The sequence below is a fragment of the Bos indicus genome, chromosome X (genome assembly GCF_029378745.1).
Source record: "Bos indicus isolate NIAB-ARS_2022 breed Sahiwal x Tharparkar chromosome X, NIAB-ARS_B.indTharparkar_mat_pri_1.0, whole genome shotgun sequence".
Taxonomy (NCBI): domain Eukaryota; kingdom Metazoa; phylum Chordata; class Mammalia; order Artiodactyla; family Bovidae; genus Bos; species Bos indicus.
The window spans coordinates 106,420,659-106,438,784 of NC_091789.1; the positions used below are offsets into that span (position 1 = coordinate 106,420,659).

General features: G+C 44.6%; 1 protein-coding gene across 1 annotated transcript in view; it reads left to right on the forward strand.

Moving 5' to 3' along the window:
* The first annotated feature begins 2,166 nt into the window (after positions 1-2,166).
* Positions 2,167-18,126, forward strand: part of DIPK2B (divergent protein kinase domain 2B) — a 49,941-nt gene continuing 33,981 nt past the window's right edge. The window contains exons 1-2 of the mRNA XM_019956020.2: positions 2,167-2,565; positions 8,471-8,735. Coding sequence (XP_019811579.2) covers positions 2,333-2,565; positions 8,471-8,735 — 498 coding nt within the window. The 5' untranslated portion in view covers positions 2,167-2,332. The remainder of the gene's footprint in view (positions 2,566-8,470; positions 8,736-18,126) is intronic.

The following is an 18,126-nucleotide window of genomic DNA, read 5'->3' on the forward strand; positions in this document are numbered from 1 at the left end:
GCTGAATCAAGCCCCTAGTGTAGCAAGCTGCTGCTGTACTATCCATGACCAACTTTCCTGAGCTCTTGGTCCCCCTGCTGCTGATACCATCTGCAGGACCTAAACTAAAGCCTCGAGGTAACAGTAAGTACAATATGAATGTGCACTCAGTTGCTCATGTCTTTGCGACCCCATGGACTGTAGCCCGTCAGGCTCCTCTGTCCATGGGATCCCAGCAAGAATACTGGAGTGGGTAGCCATTCCCTTCTCCAGAGGGTCTTCCCCACCCAGGGATCAAACCCATGTCTCCTGCATTGCAGGTGGATTCTTTACCACTGAGCCACCAGAGAAACCTGGTGTAATATATATTTTGTTAAATCACACTGAATCTAGAACATCATTTCTAGCACTTTCTCCAGGGATCTGTACTTAGCCCTGTACCATTTTTGGTATTTCTGTACTTTTTATAAATGCAAAAGACCCTGTTAAGAAGATGAAAGACAAGTTACCACCTGGGACAAAATATTTGCAAGCCACCTAACCAACACAGAACTAGTGTCTAGAATATATAAAGAATTCTCACAACTTCACAACAACAACAACAAAAAATGACATTTCATTGAGGAGGATATACACTTAGCTAATAAGCACGTGCTTAACCATCAGAGAACTGCTCTTATCCTGCTCTTCCCACCAATCTTTAGCAAAACTCCCCAGTTCTTCAGAGGCCACCCCCAGCCTCCTCTTGACTCCCTTTTCCCCTCTCTCAACCCAAGCCTGCCTTAATTAGCACAGTCATCTACCTCATGCTCTGGACCTTATCTTGGTGTCAGGAGGAAGGCCATCCTGGGGCATCCAGTCCCACCAAGTCAGCCTGGCCACTAAGAAGGGAGTGAAAGTTGCTCAGTTATGTCTGATTCTTTGCGACCCCATGGACTATACAGTCCATGGAATTCTCCAGGCCAGGATACTGGAGTGGGTTGACATATACTCTTTGCCAGGGAATCTTCCCAACCCAGGGATCGAACCTAGGTCTCCTGCACTGCAGGTGGATTCTTTACCAGCTGAGCCACCAGGGAAGCCCAAGAATACTGGAGTGGGTAGCTTATCCCTTCTCCAGTGGATCTTCCTTACCCAGGAATTGAACCAGGGTCTCCTGCATTGCAGGCGGATTCTTTACCAACTGAGCTAAAGGAAGAGGGATTTTCAGGTAAGTGGGGATAAGGGTAGACACAGCTGGGTGCAGGCACAAGGATTTTTCTGGTGCTTTCCCCATCACACCAGAGGCCATTGGGTCCTTTCCCCTCCTTTCTTCTCAGATAGGCAAGAAGAGCTGAAGCATAAACTCTATTGAGTTTTTCTGTTTCCTAAGCCAGGGGTCCCCAACCCTTAGCCATTGACCAGAATTGGTCCATGGCCTGTTAGGACCTGGGCTGCACAGCAGGAGGTGAGCAGCAGGTGAGCAAGCAAAGCTTCACCCATATTTGCAGCTACTCCCCATCACTCTTGTCACCACCTAAGCTCGGAAAACAAGTTCAGGGCTCCCATTACAGTAAGCTGTATAATTATTTCATTATTTAGCACAATGAAATACTAATAGAAATAAACTGCACAATAAATGTGATATGCTTGAATCATACCCAAACCATCCCCCCATCCCCGTTGTCCACGGGAAATTTGTCTTCCATGAAACAGTCCCTGGTGCCAAAAAGGTTGGGGACCCCTGCCCTAAGCGGTAAAAAGGCTTCACCTTTCAAATCAAAATGTGCTGCTTAATGGCTGGTGAACTGACTTCTAGTTCTTTCATAGCCAAATATGGCTGGTGAAGGGGCAGGACGAATTATCCACAGCAGGGGGCTGGGGAGGGGTTGGTGTGTGTGTGTGTGTGTGTGTGTGTGTGTGTGTGATCCATAGGGACAGATACACCCAGAATTAAAACAGTGGAGGGTGGAGGCCTTCAGGATCCTTTAAAACTCCCAGGTGGAAACCAGGTCGGACATACATCCTGCCTGGACCTTTCCTGCATAGCCAGGATATCCTGTGTTTGTCAAAAGGACTGCATAGGGAGGCCCTGGCCATTGTCCATCCCGAAATCTGCCCTTCAGCCCCTCCCCAGCCTGCAGCAGCCGCCCCGGGGCAGAGGAAGAGTAACTCTGGAAACGGTTTTATCAGCATCCTCCACGGACTTCCTCACCTCCTCCCCAGCCTCGTTAGCCCCAAGGTCCTTAGCATCCTCCAGCAGAAACCTGTGACGCTGGGATGGGGTCAGCGCCCTAAAGCCAGCCCCTTCTCTTTTGCCAAGACCTGCCTCTGCGCAGCCCTAAGTGGGTGCAGCTGGAATCCTGAGCCTGCGATGGAGCCTCGGCTGGGGCCCAAAGCTGCCGCCCTCCACCTGGGCTGGCCGTTCTTGCTGCTGTGGGTCTCCGGCCTGAGCTACTCTGTCTCCTCACCGGCTTCTCCCTCTCCTTCTCCGGTATCCCGAGTCCGAACGAGCTACAATTTGGGAAAGACTTTCCTTGGTCTTGATAAATGTAACGCCTGCATCGGGACATCTATTTGCAAGAAGTTCTTTAAAGAAGAAATAAGGTCAGAATCTCAGTTGGATAACTCTGAGGGGCAAAATGTTGTTCCCTTCATGTGATGAGGTCCTGGAATTTCTTGAAAACAAGTCAGGGTGTAGTTTTTGGGTGCGAGCTGAAGCAAAGCCATTTAATTATAGTGGTAATGGGTTAAGGTTGGGATGGAGAGGAGGGAAGGTGTGAAGTCTAATTTCAGCTCTAAATGCTAAATCCAACATTTCCTTTGGAAGTGGGAGCATAAAGTTTTCTTTTTCATGAATGAAGTAGCCCGGGACTATTGAGTTTACCAAGTTCATTTCTCATAGTAGCAGGGAAATAAAATTTATATAAAGCTTACTATGTGATGAACGTTTTTAAACTATTGTTATTTTCGCCTCACAACAATCCTGGGAGTTAGAGATTCGCACCCATGATTCAGATAGTGAACGGAAACCTAGCAAGGTTCAGTGACTGGCTCAAGGTCACCACCTAATAAGTGGCATATCTGGGACTCAAACCAAAGCAGTTCGCTCCAAAGTTTCTGAATGAGTTTTCTGTTGTGAACTGTTACCTTGATCAGAGGAAAACCTAAGTTTAATAAATCTCATGCACATGGCTCTCTCCAGAGAATGGTACCATGCTCTGGAATTCAACCCTGTCAACTCATGTTCAATGAACCTTTACTATGGCCAAGGCCCAGTACGTGCTATAATGACATTGCTATAACTCTGGTCCTTGCACTCCAGGGGTTCAGGAGGTAGGGAACAGTGTTACAAATAGCAATAAGGCCTGATCTGATGCAGGCCAGAAGTGAAGTGTAAAGGACCTTGGGGAATTCCAGGGAGAGAATTTTAGTTCCAAATGGGGACTAGAGAAGGGCTTCTGAGCACAGCCATGAAGGATGATGAGCTGAAATTAAGTGGGAGGAGAGCAGCTTAAAGTAGAAGGATCAGCTTAAGCAAAGGCCCAGAGGTGTGCCTTCGTGGCTGGAGCATAGGGCCCATGTGGAGGCATGGCACAAGGAGGAGATTGCAAGGGGCAGGGGGCCTTGAATGCCATACCAAGGAATTGGGACCCTAACCTGTGAGCCAGTGGTCTCCAACTTTCTCAATATCAAAGACACTTTGTAATAGACCTCTTCTCTTATGCCCTTGACTTGTAAGATTTGGTGACCAGGCAGAAGGCATTAACTGACAATAATTTTATTTTCAGTCTACATTAACCAAAACTTGAGTATTCCACTAAGTTACTAAACAGAAATAACAAACAGAAAATACCAATAAAAATGTTGAATTTCTTTTGTGAGATGGTAGATATCACAGGGAGTTGAAATGAACTTTTCCTAGTAGACTGTTTTTTTAAAATTTGTATTGGAGTGTAGCTGATTTACAATGTAATGTTAGTTTCAGGTATATAGAAAAGTGAATCAGTATCTATACACATATATTAATTCTTTTTTAGATTTTTTTCCCATATAGGTTATTACAGAATACTGAGTAGAGTTCCTTGTGCTACACAGCAGATCCTTATTAGTGATCTATTTTATGTATGGTAGTGCATATATATATGTGGAGACATATATATGGGTTTCCCAGGTGGCTCAGGGGTAAAGAAAATGCCTGCCAAGCAGGAGACACAGGAGATGCAGGTTTGAGCCCTGCATTGGAAAGATTCACTGGAGGAGGAAATGGCAACCCACTCCAGCATTCTTGCTTGGAAAAATCCCATGGACAGAGGAGCCTGGCGGGCTATAGTCCATGGGGTTGCCAAGAGTCAGACACGACTGAGCGCAAATACACACACACACACACACACACGTGTGTGTGTGTATTCTATTATCATTTTTAAAGCATTTTGAATGTTGAAAAATTGAAAGACTACAGGAGTTCTGTAGCAGGCAATGGTGAGAGTGTTACGTAGGGTGGGGACAAGATGAGGCCAGTATTTTGCAAAGATCTTCTGGAAAGCAGTGTGCAGAATGGCCAGGTGATGCAGACCAGTTCTCCTCATCCAAGAGAAAGATCATTGAGAACAAAGCTGAGCAGGAAGGATGCAAGTCAATTTAGTTGGAGACTTATTTTGTTGATCAACTCAATGCAAGAGGAAAGAAAGATGGAGATGTGGAAAATGAACTCAAGAATTCCCACCTAAGAAATGGGATGAATAAAATCAGTAACACAGGGGAAGTGGGTGGAACTGATTCCTTAGAGAAAGAAGGCAGTGAAAATATGGACATATTTTAAGATAGGAGGGAGGGAAATTAAGGGATTCACCTGAGGAAGAGCTCCAGACTCACCTCCTCCTCCAGATAAGTAAACAAGAATATATGAATGTTACAGTCGACTCTTCACCAAGTGGAAAGAAATGAGGCTTTTCTCAGCAGGCAAGTAACGGCCAAATTCAGGAAACATTTCCCCAAATAGGTTTGTGTTCCAGTTCGAGTTCAGGATATTACTTCAGCTCCCTCAGAATTCATTTTCCACATGTGCCTGCCTGAAAGGGAAGTGTGCAGATCCAAGCAGGAAATCACTAGGCAGGGCAGTTTGGGGTCTGGAACGCTTCACGTTGAGAAATCACATTCTCAATGCAAGGAAACTGAGGCCAGTGAATGGGTCTGGAAATGTAGCCTTGTTTATAGTCCTTTTCTCTACATCGTAAATAGTTATTTCCTTATTTTAAAAGTGATATATTTTTATTTTAGAATCTTCAGGAAATATCAATTAAAGAAAACACAAAATAAAGATCTCAGACAATCCCTCACCAAGGATCACCGCTTCATTAACATTTTGGTGTATGACCCTTACTACCTTTTTGCTAAGTGTGGATTAAATTCTTTTCAACAAAAATGTGAGCATATTATGCACTCTTTTGGAAACTTTTATTTAACAATATATCGGGAAGATTTTTCCACATTAACTATTCCCCACAATTTGATTTTTAGCGGTTTCATGGTATACAATTGCATCAGTCAATCCTAATGTATTTAACTAAATCACTGTGGTGGGACAACTAGGGCTTTTTGCACTTTATGTTATTAAAAACAGTGCTATGTTGAACCTCCTTGTGGTTAGACTTTTATGCATATCAGTAATTAATTCCTATAACAAATTCTAAAAGGTAAAATTTCTGGGTCAAAAAAATTTAGTGAATTTTTAGAATTTTGAGACATATATGTATATATAGCCAAATGGAGACTTCTTCCTATAGAGTTTACTTCTTGCACACTCAGAAATGTTTACTATTACTATTATTTTTGCTTTGTATATTCTTCTGAGTTGAGCCCTTTTTTCAGACTTCTTGGCCTTTTGTATTTCTTCTTTGATAAATGGTCTGCAAATTCACATCCTTCGCCTCTCTTTCCAAAGGTGTGTTTGTTCATCTTGTTCTTGTTCAGCTCCAAACATTTCTCCACTTTGAAAAATGATCATGATGCTGCCTTTTGAGAAAACCCACCCCAGACTTTCAGATGGTAAGCTGAAATGCTGTTGCCAGACAAGCATTAGCACTCCAAGACCTGTCCTCATTAAGAATTGGACAATGCTTGTTGTTCAACAACAGAGAGTGAGCTCCTGAGGCTGACTGGGTAGGCTGAAGACACATGATTGGTGGATGATGTCACCTTTCCTTCTTTCCCTATCTGTTCCCTATTGATTCCTGGGTCAGGAAGAGCCCCTGGAGAAGGGATAAACTACCCACTCCAGTATTCATGGGCTTTCGTGGTGGCTCAGACAGTAAAGAATCTGTCTGCAGTGCAGGAGATCTGGGTTCAATCCCTGGGTAAGGAAGATCCCCTGGAGGAGGGCATGGCTATCCACTTCAGTATTCTTGCCTGGAGAATCCCGTGGACAGAGGAGCCTGGTGGGCTACAGTCCGTGGGGTCACTAAGAGTCAGACATGACTGAAGAGACTTAGCATACAGCTATAACCCCTAATAATGTTACCAGTCTGTTCCCAAGAGCTAATTCATAAAATGGATGATAAAGGACTAAGTAGCAGCAAAGTGGTTGAGAGGACAAGCTCTGGAGCCCTGAAGGCTACTTCCTCCAGTTCCTGGCTGTGTGATTTGGAGTAAAGCACTTAACATTTCTGTGCCTCAGTTTCCTTATCTGCATGATAACAGCAGCGCTGACCTCATAGGTTTGTTGAAAGGTATAACTGAATTATGGCACATAAAGTGTTTAGCAAAGTGATTGCTAAAGTGATTCATAAATGTGCGTTGCTGTTATTGTTATCTAAAAGAGCCACCTGGTTGTAGACCCTTAGTTACAGGCCCTTGGGGAGAAGTGGTTTGAACCCACCTGAACAAGAACAGCTACAGGAAACAGACAGGCCTGCCTCAGGGCCCTAGGCCCTTCCTTATCCTCCCAGTGGGGAGGATCAATTCCCATGATTGTCCTAAAAATGCCAGTAAAATTGATTCCTTGCAAGTTTTTGGCATTCGGTCTTTTTAAACAGATTTGTGGCAATGTCCTGGAACAGAATTCTTTGTGCCTATTTCCATTGAAGTTTGAACAGTCCAGTATCACAGAAGGTATTGACTGACAGTTTCTTAGAGCATCTTCTTAGAAAAGCTTGCAGTCTCTTAGGGTAACTGTGTCATGTAAGTGAGAAAAAAATACAATGTAGGGTGTGGAGCTAGTTCCTCGAAAACTCATTATCGTGAGGTTGCCCAGTAATGCCCAATAATAAGAATTTAAAGATTCTTATTGAAATTAAATTAAAAGTGAGGTCCTTCTGTGTAGCACAGGGAACTATATTCAATATCTTGTGATAAATCATACTGGAAAAGAATATGGAAAACAATGTATATACACATGTAACTGAATCACTTTGCTATACAGTAGAAATTAGCACAACATTGTAATTCAACTATACTTCAATAAAATAATTATTTATTTTTTAAAAAAGAAAATATATAACATATACACCTAATTTTCATTTGCTGTGTACCCTCAATAATAATGAAGATACACAATTTTCTTAGTAATTTTTCATACATGAATGAGAAGAAGATTTAGCATTCTTTCCTGATGGAAATGTTGACACACAGCTAGAGTGATGACTGGAGAAAAGGGTCACTGTGGGTGGGTGTAGAAAATCAGCAAATGGTAATAGGCCAGTTCCTCTCCCCTGGGGAGCATGTAGCACCGCCCAGGCCATTGTGTGGAATCACACACCTCCTGGATCCCAGATAGTTTTGAGTCTGCTGACCCTTTAACAGCCACTGTTCCCTGACACTTGGCTGGGACTGCTAACTTAAATCTTTGGACTGAAAGAAAAATTGACGGGGCCGTTTGGGGTTGGATATGAAGGGGGTAGTGCTCTCCCCAGCGCAGGGCAATAAGCTTCTTCAAAAACTTTGGTTTCAGGTCTTCTCTGGTGGTCCAGTGGTTAAGACCCCACACTCCCAACTCAAGGGGCCAGAGAACTAGATTCCGCATGCTGCAACTAGAACCAGGGTAGCGAAGGAGAAAGATCATGGGTTTTGCTGACAGAGAGCCCTGGGTTTGCACCCCTGCTTAGCCACATATTATCTGACCTTGGGCAAGGCACTTAAGCTCTGTAAGTCTGCTTCCACATCTGTAAAGTTAGGATGGGACATGAGGAGAATCAAAGGTACCAGCATGTGTAAAACTGCTGCCTTCACAGAAAGCCAGTTAAGGGAAGAAGATAAAGTTTGTGTCTGGTATGCAGATCCCTCACCGTTTCTGACATCACATATAAACTTCCTTAAGCCTGAGAAAACAAAAATAGTCCTTTGACAGAAAGAGCCTGGAGCACCCCAGTCTAAGGAGAAGAATTGGATCCAAGCAGACGTGGGCCCCTATGTCCCTGTCCCCGGGCTCTGCTGGCTCTGGCAGTGTGACTGGTCCCTGCCTAGTTCCTTCTCTCCAGCTCCCAGGCTGATCTGAAAATGGCTGATGCTTTTTCAGGTTTGACAACGGGCTGGCCTTACACCTCGGACCACCTCCTGACGACTTGCCTTCTTACTCTGCAAATTACTCAGATGATTTCAAAACCTGGCGCCCAGTGGAGATCTCAAGGCTGGTCAGCAAACAGCAAAACAAGATCTCAGACGGGAGGATCTGTGCCTCCGCAGCTGCCCCCAAAACCTGCAGTATTGAGCGTGTCCTGCGGAAAACAGGGAGGTTCCAGAAATGGCTGCAGGCCAAGCGACTCACACCAGACCTGGTGCGGGTGAGTGTCCTGGCTGTGGGGGGCAGGAGAACGGAGGGTACCATTGCCAGCCCACATCTCAGTCTGTCTGGGCAAAAGGAATTGTAGTTTGTCTAAAGTGGGACAAAACAGTGTCATGAAACAACATGGCTTTTGACAAGACAGGAACTAAAGAGGTTTCCTGATGGCTCAGACAACAAAGAGTCTGACTACAGTGCAGGAGACCCAGGATTGATCCCTGGGTCGGGAAGATCCCCTGGAGAAGGAAATGGTAACCACTCCAGTATTCTTGCCTGGAAAATCCCATGGACAGAGGAGGCTGGCAGACTACAGTCCATAGGGTCACAAAGAGTCGGACACGACTGAGCAACTTCACAAAGTGGTTTAGTTGTAGGGACTGCTCCCATTGTCATGCTCCATTCTCTCCAATGTGACCCTGAGGGACTCTTTGGGAAACAGTTCCTAGCTGCCATCTCTGGTCTGAACATCTGACGGGATGACCATCACCAACCTTGCCCCCTCCCCCAAAAGGGCTTACCTCGCCTACAATGTTTGCTAACCCCTGAACTGTCACTGTTCTTTTTTTTTTGGAATATTCATAACGATTTTATTTTTAATTGAAGGATAATTGCTTTACAATATTGCATTGGTTTCTGCCATACATCAACATGAATTAGCCACAGGTATACCTATGTCCCCTCCCTCTTGAACCTCCCTCCCACCTCCCATCCTTTCCCACTCCTCTAGGTTGTTACAGAGCCCTGATTTGAGTTCCCGGAGTCATACAGCAAATTTCCATTGTCTGTTTATCTTACATATGGTAGTGTATATCCTTCCATGATACTCTTTCCATTCATCTTACCTTCTCCTTCCTTCCCCTGCCCATGTCCATAAGTCTGTTCTCTATACTCCATGTGACTGTCTTAGACGCTTCCATATACATCCTCTTTCATGATCCAGAGACCCTACTTTGAAAATCAGCTTCCTTTTTCAACTCCCACCATAAAGAAGAACCAAACGTAAGTCACTGTGAAAGTAGACTCCAGTAACGCAGCTCCCTCCTCCCATTTGAGAGTTCCCACCCACTCCCATGAGTAGGCTGCCTTCAGAGCTTTGGCACATGCTGGTGACATCTTACCCTGTGTTTGTCCCCTCCTGTGCTGTCATTGCTGGTATCATCTGATTTTTATCCAAACCAACATAGTCATGCACCTCCATGCCCATCCAGCCCAGCCCCTTAGGGCAGACAATGCCACCTCAAAAGATTGAGGAGCCACTCACCTTTAGCAAAGATGAGGAAGAAGAACTCACCTCAATCTTCCTGCCATGATGAGGCTGGAGGATTTGGCATTCCTCGGGGGCATGCCAAGATTGTTTCTTGAAGTCCCCAGACCACTAGCCCCTTCAAATGGGCACATAAGGCTGCCCAGGTAATTTCTGAACACTAATAGACCTTCCCTTTGGTGTGTTCAAGATGAGTCACCCAGAATAAAGCAGAATCACTGGTCCCTAGATACCTCAACCACGTGGCAAGGCCATGTGACTTTGCCTTATGGTTGTGTGGAAACTGCTTAGAAATCAAGAGGAATCAAGCTGCTGGTAACATGGCCATCATCTGACACTGAACTTTACACGTAATCCTTTTGTACTCTGTACTTTACAAATCTCACTAGCCTGGAATGGGGAGAGAATAAGCCAGAGGAAGTCAAGCTATTCCCAGGCTGGGGAGGTGGTGGCAGGACCCAGCCTAAGGATCTTGGAGTTGGTGTGGGAGATAGGAATTGGAGACTCAGGTGGGAAGAACCTTATGGGAGCTGCTCAACACTGGGCAGAAACAGAAAACAGAGGACAGATATCAAAGCCCACACCATGATACACACCCTAGGTGTAATGGCCTTGTGCCTCTTTCTGCACCTGCAGACACATCCTCTGCCTGCAGACACACCCTCCCTGCACTGGCCTGGGGTACCCACCATCTGTCCTTCTCAGGCTGGCCACATGGGAAGGACTAATATGAGACCTCCTGGGCTTTGCCTCAATTATTTGCTCAGGCACAAATAGGAGTCCCCAGGAAGAGTAAAACAAGATACACAAGGAATTGTTTCAGAACCCCTTGAAAATCCCATCACTTCTTCCTGCTCTCATTGTTGTCTGCTCCCTTGCTGACAGGCACAGTTCTCCCAAGTCACTGGCCCCAGACTATTTCCACCTGGGACCTGGACCATGTACCAAAGGACAGAACTTCCTGGCACATAAGATACATTTGGGATTCCACAGAAAGTGACCAAACTGGTCTTGGGCTTTGAACTAAGGAAGACTCCCTCTTTTCCTCACTTCTAGACACTTCAGAATGCAGTGGAGATTATCCTGGGGGTGCTAGAAAGTCCAAAGCAACCTGCCATGTACATCTAGTGTCACCTACCTTGATGAGTATAGATGCTGTGGTAAAAGCAGAAGATCCCTGGGAACTAGAAACTGTGGCTGAGTCCTGAAAGTAAAAGTGTTAGTTGTTCAGTTGGGTCCAACTCTTTGCAACTCCACAGACTGTAGCCCACTAGGCTCCTCTGTCCATGGAATTCTTCAGGCAAGAATACTGGAATGGGTTGCCATTTTCTTCTCTAGGGAATCTTCCCCACCCAGGGGTCAAACCCGCGTCTCTTACATCTCATGCATTGGCAGGTGGGTTCTTTACCATTATCTCCACCTGGGCAGCCCATCCATATTGTAGTCGTTGCCACGGGCTGAGAGGAGAAGAGAATTAAGAGTGACTCTTTAATAGATACACAGAATCTCTTGGGGTGATGAAAATTTCCGGAGTTAGATAGTGGTGATAGTCGTACAACTAAAAGCCACTGAATTGTTCACCTTCAGTTTAGTTCAGTTCAGTTCAGTCACTCAGTTGTGTCCGACTCTTTGCGACCCCATGAATTGCAGCACGCCAGACCTCCCTGTCCATCACCAACTCCCAGAGTTTACTCAAACTCATGTCCATCGAGTTAGTGATGCCATCCAGCCATCTCATCCTCTGTTGTCCCCTTCTCCTCCTGCCCCCAATCCCTCCCAGCATCAGAGTCTTTTCCAATGAGTCAACTCTTCACATGAAGTGGCCAAAGTATTGGAGTTTCAACCTCAGCATCAGTCCTTCCAAAGAAATCCCAGGGCTGATCTCCTTTAGAATGGACTGGTTGGATCTCCTTGCAGTCCAAGGGACTCTCAAGAGTCTTCTCCAACACCACAGTTCAAAAGCATCAATTCTTCGGCACTCAGCTTTCTTCACAGTCCAAATCTCGCATCCATACATGACCTTAAAATGGTCCAAATGATGAATTTTACGTGGTATAAATTTTACCTTAATAAAAAAAAGGAAAAATAAGCCATTTACAAAACTTCACCAATCCTCTGACTCCATTCACTTAGAGCCCTGAGGAGTGACAGGTGACATTAATAATTTAATTCATGCCAGGATGTTAACAGCTAATAGCATTTCACTGTAGCCCTCTGAGAAACCATTTGTGTGTAAAGTCAATATTATGATGCTCCCACTAGCCCATCCCATGTCTATCTCAGACCTTCCTAATACCTCCCTGCATTATTTTCCCCACAAAACCCAGATGTGGCCCTGGAATTCTCCTTGGTAGTGTTCCATGCAAGCAGCCTTTGTCATGATTTCAGCTGGACTATGAGGTGACATCTATGTAACTGCCAATTCATCCTAGATTTGGCCAAATAGCTCTACCCTATTTTTCTGATAGTCGGTCAGACATGAAGTCCTGATTTCTAATTTAGAAATTATAGTATTTCTCTTTTCACATGGAAGTTTCAGGAGTCAAGTGGAGAGAGATTGTAGAATGGGTGGTAGGGAGACTTGCCTCATCCTTCAGCTCTATATTAAATGGCCCAATGCCAACTCTGCCTATCGGCAGGCCATTCGGCACATGGCTTCAGTGTGCTTTCTCTGAATTCCTCAAGAGCCACTTTCCACCAGGGATCTAGGCCAGGACCCTCAAGTGTGAGTATTTGAGTGAGGATGTGCTAATGTGTGTTTGGAGGAGACAAAAGCAGCCACAAGAAACTGATGAGTTGGCTCAGAAAACTGGCAAGGCAGGGAAGGAAGGAGAAATGAAGAAATAAAAGAAAATTGAAGGCAGGAGGGATCTGACTGGTGCAGGGCCCTCAGAACCTGGACTGATGACGTTGCTTAGAAAAGTCGACTTGGATGAAAAGATCCAGTGCTCATCATCAGATGCCAAGTGCAATTTTGTATTAATACCAAGGACCCTCTCTTGAGACATAGGCAATACACTGCAGCTAAGGGCTGCCAAGGAGGCTGGACTGGACCAGGAATCAGCAAAAGGGTGAAACAAGGCAACGTACGTGGGTGTGTGTCTGTGGCACTTACACTAATAAAACCATGACTTTTCTCTTCCAAAACCTGCATTGTTCTGACGGGAATATCCCACAGCCTAAATTACGAGCCCACAAACAGAGCCATGGCCAAGGACAGCACCCAGAGTTTATCATGATGTGCTTGTTCACAAAGCCACAAAGAAGGCTTCCTCTGCTGTTACGCCAAGTGCCAAGAAGCAACCATCCTCAGCAGCACGTGGCTAATCAGAGGAAAAACAGTTCCTCCATCAGGTCCTCCTCCCATCCCCTCAACTGTCATCCACTCGACATTGTTCTATACGCTAACCCTGTTTCTTGTCAGGTGGGAAGTGGAGTTTTTTCTCTCACTAGATGGTGGTATAGAGTGTATAGAGTGTTCAGGAAGCTTTGTTTAAAGCAAGATGCCTGGCAATTTTACTTCCCTTGTCTCAATTCCTTTTTCTACATAAATACAATAAGAGATGGGTTTCCCAGGTGGCGCTAGTGGTAAACAAGCTGCCTGCCAATGTAGGAGACACAAGAGGCACAGGGGGTTCAGTCAGTAAAGACTCTGCCTGCAGTGAAGGAGACCCAAGTTCAATCTCTGGGTTGGGAAGATCCCCTAGAGAAAGAAACGGCAGTATTTTTATCTGGAAAATTCCATGGACAGAGGAAGAGCCTGGTGGGCTACAGTCCATGGAGTCGCAAAAGTTGGACACGACTTAGCGACTAAACCACCATCAGTTCAGTTCAGTTTAGTCGCTCAGTCATGTCCGACTCTTTGAGACCCCATGAATCGCAGCACGCCAGGCCTCCCTGTCCATCACCAACTCCCGGAGTTCACTCAGACTCACGTCCATAGAGTTAGTGATGTCATCCAGCCATCTCATCCTCTGTTGTCCCCTTCTCCTCCTGCCCCCAATCCCTCCCAGCATCAGAGTCTTTTCCAATGAGTCAAATCTTCACATGAGGTGGCCAACGTACTGGAGTTTCAGCTTTAGCATCATTCCTTCCAAAGAAATCCCAGGGCTGATCTCCTTTAGAATGGACTGGTTGGATCTCCTTGCAGTCCAAGGGACTCTCAAGAGTCTTCTCCAACACCACAGTTCAAAAGCATCAATTCTTTGACACTCAGCTTTCTTCACAGTCCAACTCTCACATCCATACATGACCACAGGAAAAACCATAGCCTTGACTAGACGGACCTTTGTTGGCAAAGTAATGTCTCTGCTTTTCAATATGCTATCTAGGTTGGTCATAACTTTTCTTCCAATAAGTAAGCGTCTTTTAATTTCATTGCTGCAGTCACCATCTGCAGTTATTTTGGAGCCCAAAAAAATAAAGTCTGACACTGTTTCCACTGTTTCTCCATCTATTTCCCATGAAGTGATGGGACCAGATGCCATGATCTTCGTTTTCTGAATGTTGAGTTTTAAGCCAACTTTTTCACTCTCCTCTTTCACTTTCATCAAGAGGCTTTTGAGTTCCTCTTCACTTTCTGCTATAAGGGTGGTGTCATCTGCATATCTGAGGTTATTGATATTTCTCCCGGCAATCTTGATTCCAGCTTGTGCTTCCTCCAGCCCAGTGTTTCTCATGATGTACTCTGCATATAAGTTAAATAAGCAGGGTAACAAATAGGAAAAGGTATTCCTTTTCCTATTTGGAACCAGTCTTTTGTTCCATGTCCAGTTCTAACTGTTGCTTCCTGACCTGCATACAAATTTCTCAAGAGGCAGGTCAGGTGGTCTGGTATTCCCATCTCTTTCAGAATTGTCCACAGTTTATTGTGATCCACACAGCCAAAGGCTTTGGCATAGTCAATAAAGCAGAAATAGATGTTTTTCTGGAACTCTCTTGCTTTTTCGATGATCCAGCAGATGTTGGCAATTTGGTCGCTGATTCCTTTGCCTTTTCTAAAACCAGCTTGAACATCTGGAAGTTCACAGTTCATGTATTGCTGAAGCCTGGCTTGGAGAATTTTCAGCATTACTTTACTAGCGTGTGAGATGAGTGCAATGGTGCGATAGTTTGAGCATTCTTTGGCATTGCCTTTCTTTGGGATTGGAATGAAAACTGACCTTTTCCAGCCCTGTGGCCACTGCTGAGTTTTCCAAATTTGCTGGCATATTGAGTGCAGCACTTTCACAGCATCATCTTTCAGGATTTGAAATAGCTCAACTGGAATTCCATCACCTCCACTAGCTTTGTTCATAGTGATGCTTTCTAAGGCCCACTTGATTTCACATTCCAGGATGTCTGGCTCTAGGTGAGTGATCACACCTTCGTGATTATCTGGGTCATGAAGATCCTTTTTGTACAGTTCTTCTGTGTATTCTTGCCATCTCTTCTTAATATCTTCTGCTTCTGTTAGGTCCATACTCACAGGAAACTAGTCAATCTAATCACACTAGGACCACAGCCTTGTCTAACTCAATGAAACTAAACCATGCCCGTGGGGCCACCCAAGACGGGTGGGTCATGGTGGAGAGGTCTGACAGAATGTGGTCCACTGGAGAAGGGAATGGCAAACCACTTCAGTATTCTTGCCTTGAGAACCCCATGAACAGTATGAAACCACCATACACATACATTAAGAGAAATAAAGTAATCAAAGTGTGTATTAACCATTTAATCAGAATATAGTTTTACAGGTAACTGCTAAATGAATGATAAAATTTCTTTTTGTTTAAATTTTATAAAAAAAAAAATATTGAAGGGGTATGTGCAGGACATATCCTAGACCCTAGGAGGGTATAAGGCTGTCCAGACAAGGCCCCTGCACTCTGAGAGATAACACCCCAGTGGGGGAGACAAAGCATATGTGATGAAGTCTGATAACTTAGCAGTGTGTATGCGTTATTGCTCAGTTGTGTCTGACTCTTTTCGACCCTGTGGACTGTAGCCCACCAGCCTCCTCTGTCCATGGCATTCTCCAGGCAACAATACTGGAGTGGATTGCCATTCCCTTCTCCAGGGGATCTTCCCGACCCATGGATCGAACCTGGGTCTCCCATACTGCAGGCAGATTCTTTACCATCTGAGCCACCAGGGAAGACCTGGTGAGCCATAAATAAATAAATATAGCAGTGTGTACACGTCAAAAATAGATAATTTTTTTAAAAAAGAAACAGCACTCATAGATTATCCAACCCATCCTCGAAAATGACTCCTAAATTATTATTGATCTCATGAGTGAAAAGGAGACAGTGAAAGGTTTCCCTTGACACAGACAGGTTCGGAGAAGAAAATGGAGGCAAGAGAAGACTCAGGAAAGGTAGACATGAGTTGCCAGTGGCTCCTTCCCTACGAGTCTCAAATGCAGAATAGAGGCAGTCCCCAGACAAAGCATTACTGAAGCCTGGACAGTCACCAAGACAGACCATCAGAGCAGACTTCATCTTCCCTGGGCCCCCAGCTTTTCCTGAACTTAGACATTAGCCAAGCACGCCCCTTCTTAAATCAATCAAGCCATCCTTTGTTCTTTCTACGATGTCTTTCCTGGCTATCTAGCTATCCCTATCACTATCACAACCTACTCTGGAGCAAACGCTTTTGATAGAGTGTAGCTTGTCTCAGAGTCCTGGGGACTGGCTATCTACATAGTATATAATATATAATCTATAAAGATATTTGCTTGAAAAAATTGGTAGAAGTAATTGATACATGTGTTACATTCTTAAAACCATTTATTAAGCCACAGAAACATTCAATACATTTTAAAAAGTAGAAATGCCAAAGACCAGATCAAAGAAAAAGAGTTATTCTAGAATAATTCTGTTAAATGATTTCCCGGTAATGACTTAAGATCATCTCTTCCTCTTCTCAGTTCAGTTCAGTTGCTCAGTCGTATACAACTCTTTGCGACCCCATGAATCACAGCACACCAGGCCTCCCTGTCCATCACCAGCTCCCGGAGTCTACTCAAACTCATGTCCATCGAGTTAGTGATGCCATCCAGCCATCTCATCCTCTGTCGTTCCCTTCTCTTCCTGCCCCCAATCCCTCCCAGCATCAGGGTCTTTTCCAGTGAGTCAGCTCTTCGCATGAGGTGGCCAAAATATTGGAGTTTCAGCCTCAACATCAGTCCTTCCAAAGAACACCCAGGACTGGTCTCCTTTAGGATGGACTGGTTGGACCTCCTTGTAGTCCAAGGGACTCTCAAGAGTCTTCTCCAACACCACAGTTCAAAAGCATCAATTCTTCGGCACTCAGCTTTCTTCACAGTCCAACTCTCACATCCATACATGACCACTGGAAAAACCATAGCCTTGACTAGACAGACCTTTGTTGGCAAAGTAATGTCTCTGCTTTTTAATATGCTATCTAGGTTGGTCATAACTTCCTTCCAAGGAGTAAGTGTCTTTTAATTTCATGGCTACAGTCACCATCTGAAGTGATTTTGGAGCCCAAAAAATAAAGTCTGACACTATTTCCACTGTTTCCCCATCTATTTCCCATGAAGTGATGGGACCAGACGCCATGATCTTCGTTTTCTGAATGTTGAGCTTTAAGCCAACTTTTTCACTCTCCTCTTTCACTTTCATCAAGGGGCTTTTGAGTTCCTCTTCACTTTCTGCCATAAGGGTGGTGTCATCTGCATATCTGAGGTTATTGATATTTCTCCCGGCAATCTTGATTCCAGCTTGTGCTTCCTCCAGCCCAGCGTTTCTCATGATGTACTCTGCATATAAGTTAAATAAGCAGGGTGACAGTATACAGCCTTGATGTACTCCTTTTCCTATTTGGAACCAGTCTGTTGTTCCATGTCCAGTTCTAACTGTTGCTTCCTGACCTACATATAGGTTTCTCAAGATGCAGGTCAGGTGGTCTGGTATTCCCATCTCTTTCAGAATTTCCCACAGTTTAGAGGTGCACAAATCATTCTATTAATATCTTGTCTTAAGAATATTTCCTATCATGCAGTACTTTGAAAAATCTATCCTCTTGCTCCTTTGAATATCAGAAATGAATTTTCATGCCTTTTCTATTTTCCCCTTTCACTGCCCGAGATTCAGCAATATTGTTTGCAAGGTCTCTGAATCTT